Below are 7,697 nucleotides of genomic sequence, written 5' to 3'. Positions count from 1 at the left end.
CTGTTAAACTCTGTAAGGATGATGGACACTTTTCACAGGAGCTCACGTAGTCCCAAAGTCCCTCTTAAGCGCTGGAACTGAAAGGATCCCTACACCTTATATTGGCACATGCTGCCACCATATAGCAATCTTCTGTAAACTTTCAATAAATTCACTAGAGTTCTGAGTTCAAGTAAATACTACCCTACCATGGAGATACAAAGTACAGAAATAGGAGGTGAATTCCAGCAACCCGAACATCAGGCTGAAATAATATGCCAAAATATGATACAATGTCGGTCAAAACATAATACATATTCCTGTACATAATGAGAGCACTCACTAAACATAACATTTTTAGCATCTTAATAGAAAATAAATTTGTTAACTCACTGCTGTCTAAGTGGGAGGGGTTACTAGCAAGCAACACTGCATGTTAATAACCCCCCAAATGGTCATGGTCATTTGTATAAGTAATTATGGGATCACAAATTCACAAATATATCTTTTGGCAGTACGGCAGACTTCATCTACCCACTTGCCTTGTGATGACTGAGAAAAAAAGACACAGTTTTCACGCTTCCCCCCGTTTGGTTGGGCACGATCCCAGTTGAAGTACTGCAGAGCCATGCCATTGACGTCAACAAATTTCCCTTCGTTTATCATGTCATTGACACCCAACCAAAACTCAGACACTCTAGGCATACTTTTCTTGCCATAATCTCGAAGAATGTTTGTTTCATCATTATTCCTTGGGATAGCCAGTGTCCCTCCCTTGGCTATGCAGTCTTCGTTGGCTTCATGAAAATGTTTGGTGCCTTCTGATATGAGGTAGCACTTCTTATGGGCCTTTGTCCCACGAAGACAGACTGTGAATAGATATTGGTTTGCATGTTCAGTAAAAGCTTGGGCTATAGGTTTGAATAATGTTTCCTACAATGATAGTCTTCTAAAGGTGTGTTGGGAATTAAGCAGACCAGTTCCTCAGCAAGTGAAAAGGCTCTTGCGTCCACAGAGTGGGCCTGAAAGTAATAGTAAGATCAGACTGTCCTGCTATTCCTCCTGTTCATGTAGAACCTTGTATGCAGCCAGCATGGTAGCATGCCTTTGGGAACTCTGAACAGACTGCTCGCAGGCACTCTGCAAAGCACCTTGGACTACAAAGGATGGTCAAAAGCAGAGCATGCTCTTATAGCTACTCCAGAGAAGAGGCACTTAAGAGGAAGGACAGACATAGCTGTGATCTTAACACCGTGAAGTGCTTTGGAGAATCTTTCCTGTATTTATGCTGGTAAACCTCAGGCATGATCTTGAGCCCCAGATTCCCTCTAGCAATGCAATTCTCTCAAGGATTTTTTTATTTTGCTGTTTCACCATGCTAAAATATAACCCAAACCTGTTGTCAGTGTATCTTATATCTTATTTCAGAAAACAATAAGGCTTTCACACATTTTTACCTTATTTCATCAGTCCTAAACCAGATAGAAAGGATGAGGTATGGATGTTTGTATTGTTGGCAGATGTGAGTTGGTCATCAGGAAATCCTCACTTAGCTTTATAGTAAAGGCACAGATCTAAAGGTCTTTTCGTATTTGTGATACCTAAGTGCTAAAGAAAAGTAAAGTTTTATGCATTAACTAAGCCTAGTTCGTAGCAAACAAAGGCAGGGCAGAAAACTACTTCAAATGTGTCCTGCTCACCAGAAAAATATTGATTTGAAATTCATTAATGCACATTTCTGGATGATTGATAAAAGTATATTTCCACCTTTAGAAGAGTACACATTCGTCTCTTTAGTTATTAATTTCTGGTCTTTCCAGCAAAGTCTACCCCTTCAAACTTTAAATTCAAATGAGGTAAAGTGAATTCAATCTATAAACACTTTTTAAAAGTGTACACATTACTGAGCTTGCATGATAATCTGAACCAAATAATCTAAACATTTGCATTTATAAATCTGCTTGCTTTTAGTTCTACTGGAAAATATCAGGGAAGTCTTGATGTCCAAATGTACTAGAACATTAATTTGGCATATGCTCTGTAATTGGAATTGCCTTGCAGAACCGCTGTCGGAGTTCTTCCAGCCAAAGGTCTGTGTGGGCAGGCTTGCAGGAGTGAATCCTTCAAGTTTGCTTTCCAGCTCTCCTAATGCAGATATGTGAAAAACTGATTCTCCCAAGAAAAATAGTTATGAGAACCCTCCTTGAAGTGTTGTTCTGAACTGAGGAAGGTAGCAAAAGTCTTGAATAAAAACCTGTAACAATTATTTTTAGAATTCTGCATGTGACTATTTCCAGATTTTCATTTATTGCTTAAACTCATCTTGTGCTTATATTAGAAATATGTCATGAAACAATACGAGCATCTTGTGTCCTGATGTTTTCTATAATCTGTTTCTAATTCCTGTCATCTGCTCTTGTAAAAAAGTAATTATATATGTGATCAACAGGATATGGAAATCCACTTTGGACTATATACTATATGTCTCAGTTTTTTAGTATTTCCAGTTGTAGTATTCATTGCATTCCTTAGCTACATTGTCAAGGTCATAATTTTAAATTAGGGCTTATCCTTCAAATTTTATCCTTTCCAGCTGCTAATGTCCAAAGAGTAATGAACATATTTGCTAAATGTTTAATTCTTTAATGTATTTATATTCATGGGAAAGATCAGAGAGACCTTATCTACTTCACCAATGCTGCAGTAATGATGGAGGCTCTCCCTCTTTAGGGAGAGAGCATGCGCTGCTACATGGCGGGTGGCAACATTCACAGTGTGGAGAAAGGAGACCCCAGAAATTCAAGCAAAAGAAGAAATCAGATTGTAATGTGTGCCTTGGAAATGTCCATAAGCTAAAAAAGCAGCTCCTTTTTCAAGTATCATAAGGCCATTAATAAACGCAGTCAGAGCTAGAGGGGTGATAATCTATTTTTGCCAAATTTGGACTCCAGTTGAGCAGTGTGAGTTCTGAATTTAGAATATAGCTCAAAATAAGTTTTGAGGACAGAAAATCTCCTGGCTCTGGTTTCATTTCTAAGCCACTGCATGCTTACTCTCAAGCTCCTTCTGGAAGCAATACAAGAGTTACTTTCAAACAAGAGTTACTTGTCTAGCACAGGCTCCCTCTTTTAAGAAACATCTGAAGTCTTCTTATAAGAAATTTAAAATAAAAATATTTTGTAAAGCTCAAAAAGCTATATGTAATCCAAGATGCAAAACAGGACAACCCAGATATTACCATTCCTAAGGAAAATATGTTCTCTTTCATGGGAATGATGTCATTTCCTCTGTAGTGTCCTCTTGTACATGTTTAAATGCCAAGTTTTGTGTCAACAGCTGTGAAAAAGCACAACTGTCTACTAGGTGCATGTGTATTTACCCTTCTTATTTTGTTTGGAAATTTCCATCTGGCTATTTAAATACTTAAAGGACTCTGCACATTGATACAGGACATTTCTGGACTCACAGTGGGTATTACTATGAAGTTTTATGGCAGTGTTCACATTTGAATGTTGCAAACTACACACTTTAAAAAGGCTCAGTCCTTTTAGCTTCCTTTTTGGGGGTATTCTCGGCCTTTTCCATGAATATTTTTGCCTTGCTAGTTAGCCCATGTTCATAGCAAAGCTGGGGACCTAACTCATTGACTATCTAAACTCTCAAACCCAGCATCCCTCATTGTGTTGCCTTTGTTTATACCTAAAATCACAGCTTGGGGTTGTGCATAGCAAAGACAAAAGTAGTTCTTGCTCTTAGTGAAGATTTGTCACCTGTATACCATTAGTTCAGACTTGATTTTACTTGAATGCTTCCTTCAACGCTTGTCTCACCATTACAGCTATGGCATACCGTGCTCTTAAGGAGTTGTTTTTCTCAGTCACAAATCCCCATTGAAGAGAAGGATGGGAGTGAAGGAGAGAGGAAAGGCAGTGATGATTTTTGGAAGCCATTGAGCAGTGTAAGCTGCTTTACCTGTCTGAAGTGCTTGCATTTCTTTCAGAGCATTTACTTCTCGCCACAATTTGTCAATCTGGGTCTTTAGGTCATCTTTTTCTTAAATAACAGAAATACAGAGAAATGAACAGATACGCACAAAACAAAAATTTAAACAAATATATGTTAAAAGCTGTTTCAAAATATCATGGGTTTCTGCATTGCTGAGATGTTTTGATTTCTTTTAAAGATTTTTCCTTAATGAAAGGATTCCTGTAGGGTTCTTTCAAAAAAAACAGGAGGAACCCACCTTTACCTTTCACTCTCATAGTTTAAATCTCATTTTCAGTTAGACTGTATCCTAGTAACTGTTTGAAAACCATGGATCGTTGCAGCTGATTGTTATTTAGTGTGCCAGTATCCAATTTAGAGCAAAATTCGGGTATTTACTTTTGAACCTGTAACCACACTGTATATAAAACGACACACAAATAATAGCAGGACATTTATGTTTATTCACAGGAATGTTATTTCTGTGAGCGTGAAAGTTTCACACAACTCTTGTTTTAACATAGCGAGAAACTACTAATATAATCCAACTTCACAGTCTGAATGTGTGCAGACAAGCTTGCTGAGCTGCAATCTCCACTGCCCGGGAGGAGCCCTCCTCTCTCCGTCAGTGCAAGAGAGGGCCTGGTGACTTGAGTCACACAAATTCAATCTGAATCACCATTTTGTAGCATTTACAAAAGCACCAAGGAGATGGTGGGACAAGAAAAGAAGCTAATTTGCACATAACTCCATTTTAATGTCCTCTTTTCCATTCTTTTTTTCTTAATCATTATAATATTCCACCACCATTAAACAACTAGCAGGCATGTTTCCATTGCACAAGATGACCATTTGATTGCAGCAGTAACCAGACCTTCCAGAAGCCACAGTAATGAACATGAGGAATAAATAAGCTCTTTCACACGTAGCAGAACTAACAAACCCACAGTTCTTACAGATCTGTGTTACATCACCTAATCCTCCAGCTGCACCCCAGAAAGCTCATCTCTTCTCTGTGTTCTCTACTGCCTGTAGGGATAACCCCAGCTGTCCCCTGTGACTCCCTGGTTCCCCAAGGCAGGACTCCCAGTTCCTCAATCCGTGCTCCTCCCTGCAATTCCCAGTTCACAGCAGCCTCTCCATGTCCCCTGTCTGCTTCAAAAGAGGCAAAAAGCAGAACAAGCTGAGCTCCTGGTGCAACCTTTTCGTAGTGGGACACTAATGTAGATCTCTCTAGAGCTCTCTTCTTCTGTCAAATTGTTTCAAGTTCAAAAGTAGTGGAAGGTTGACAGACAAATGTGCTGGCAAAACAAATGTATAAGCAGCCTGTCCTTAGGGTGCCAGGCTAAAAACTACAGAAATTCAAAAGGAGAAGGAAGTATATATAACTGTATAGCTCCAGAGCAGTATAATCATGTACAACGGCTTTCTCAAAGCTGCCCTTCTGTCATTGACTAGAAGTTAAATATTTGCCATTACTGTAACCTCCATCATACCCTCTTTTATTAGAAATAAGTCTTTAAATTAAATACATGGACATTTCCAAACAATATTCAGTGGGTTCTTATTTGCTCTGTAAGCTTTGCTCTGGGAATTTATGCTTTATCTTTTTCTGCTAATTCTTTTTCATTAGTTTGACTTGTGGTTTCACAGTACTTGTCACACAGGTAAAATAATATTCCACAAATATTAGATAGACGTTTGGTTAAAATTAGGAAATGGTACAAAAATCTGAAGAATAAACCTTGGAGACTGAATATTTTATTCTGCTCTTTTCCACCATATGTACGTGAATTTCCATTTTTCTGATCTTAGTCAATATAACTATGTTATAAGAGTGATTGACTGGAGTCCTCTCTGTTGTACCTGAGTCCTAAATAATGTTGACAGAGATAAATAGGCATAACAGAGGAGCGTATTTACAACTGTTATACAGCTCTATTTCTATAACTCATTCTGCCACCTTATTTTTAGCTTGGCTAACTCACATAAAAATATTTTAAAGACAGATACACTATAGACTGAACAGTCCTTTGTTAATAAGCATTTGTATAATACTAGTTTCTGTTTCATGCAATGTTATTTAAGTACATAGTAAACTTGCATCGTCTGTAAGCCTCTATCCCTCCTCCCTGTTGAAACCCAGTACCTTTCACTCTACGTTTGCTGTGCCTCCTGGCTTTGAATTTGGAAGCCTGGCTGATGGTCTGATCCAGCAGTAGTATGCTTATGAGTAGAAAAGTCACAAGCCCAGTTTGTGCCATGTCTCTTCTAAAGAACTTAAGCTTCAAGAGATTCACTTCAGCAGCTCTGAGAGTGAGTCACATAGACACATCTCAGTAGGGACTGACTGAGGTCAGTTTTATAAAAGTGTAGCGATAGGGTTGGCTGTACTCCTTGCTTACGAAATGTGTTTAATACTTAAGCTGGCTGTAGCATAAGGCATCCCCTTGTTCTCACATCTCCTCTGAAATTCCTGTTTCCGTTTTGAGTTCAGCTGGGACAGGTTGCTTTTACAGAGGCCATACCAGCACTGAACTGCACTGATTTCCACTGAGTGCCGTATCTCCTGTTTTAACTTTGAAGCCAAAATGTATGGAAAAGCAGATGGGTGCTCAAAACCACCCTGTGCAATGCCAGCCTGAAGGAGGGGTAGCCAAAATGTTTCTACAAATATAACTGGCTCATCCATCACGGCTCTGACCCAAGCTGGCTAAGTCATGACAATGGTCATGATCTTATTTACCTGGAAACATAAAAAGAATGTATTCACTCCTGAGTAAATGTAAATATTGCAGCTGCACACACATATATCTATATACACTAAGGTCACATCATGAGAGGAGTGCATTTATTAATTTATGAAGAGTTAATGAATACCTAATAGATATGACTGCATTTCTGATCAGTAACAGTATGTGCTATCCGCAGGTTCTAGTCAAGGGAACAGAAAGTAGCAATCCTCTTCCAAAGGTTCCCACATCCTGACTATATGGTTGGAGGAAGAGGTGCTGCTCTCAGCAAAGCACAAGATGCTCAAAGCAGGACGGTGTCTCGCTGGACCCTGGAGAGCTCTCTGCATTTGGATCTCTTTCATTTGCCCTTGGGCTACTTTGAGTTTTGTGGAGCTGCCTTTTAATTAGGATTGCTATAAGTAGTAGAACTTCTCACTGATTTTGGTGTACAAATGGGATTGTCTCAATAATGTGCCTATCCATCACACTCTTCCCAGCCCTCCTCCCCCCCCAACCCCTTCCCTCCCCACCCCAGTAAGAGAGGGTTTGTTTAAAATGTTGACACTGAAGTCGTCATTGGGTGACAGGGTGTTGGCAGGCACAGTTCATGCCCCTCAGAGCCGTTGTTCCAGACATCTCTGCCAGCTCTGCCTTGGTTACATTCTGCATGCATTGCCAGATTTTTTCAGAACTGTAGCAGCAAGAGACTTAGTACTTTATTAAATGAAAGCTGAGGTATAGGGACGTACTGTTATACTACATGAATGCGTGCTGGCTTTTTCCATCCTCCACATACAGTCTAAAAGCACTTCAGTACTTAGAACGTAAAACACACCTACACCATCTGTTTTGGATACATTTAAGCAACTAGCTGTATTCTAGTAATCTATAACCAGTAAGCATCTGTTAATTATTAGTTAATAAACTTTTCATAAATGCATCCTGATATGACAAAGCTTAGTTTCAGTGGTCCTGCTTCAAAATATTGAAGTACGTTAG

The 7,697-nt window shown here is 39.2% G+C and overlaps 1 protein-coding gene across 1 annotated transcript; it reads right to left on the bottom strand.

Annotated features, from left to right (window-relative positions):
* Window positions 1–456: 456 nt before the first annotated feature.
* On the bottom strand, window positions 457–6,227 carry CLEC3A (C-type lectin domain family 3 member A). The gene is made up of 3 exons (XM_009647172.2): window positions 6,113–6,227; window positions 3,952–4,032; window positions 457–848 (listed from the first exon to the last, which is right to left on the bottom strand). Exons 1-3 carry the CDS (start codon window positions 6,225–6,227, stop codon window positions 457–459), a joined length of 588 nt encoding a protein of 195 aa, XP_009645467.1.
* Between the last annotated feature and the right edge of the window lie 1,470 nt (window positions 6,228–7,697).

The sequence above is a fragment of the Egretta garzetta genome, unplaced genomic scaffold (assembly GCF_000687185.1).
Source record: "Egretta garzetta isolate BGI_Z169 unplaced genomic scaffold, ASM68718v1 scaffold39, whole genome shotgun sequence".
Taxonomy (NCBI): domain Eukaryota; kingdom Metazoa; phylum Chordata; class Aves; order Pelecaniformes; family Ardeidae; genus Egretta; species Egretta garzetta.
Note: the sequence above shows the minus strand (reverse complement) of the source record. Positions and strands in the feature narration are given on the sequence as shown.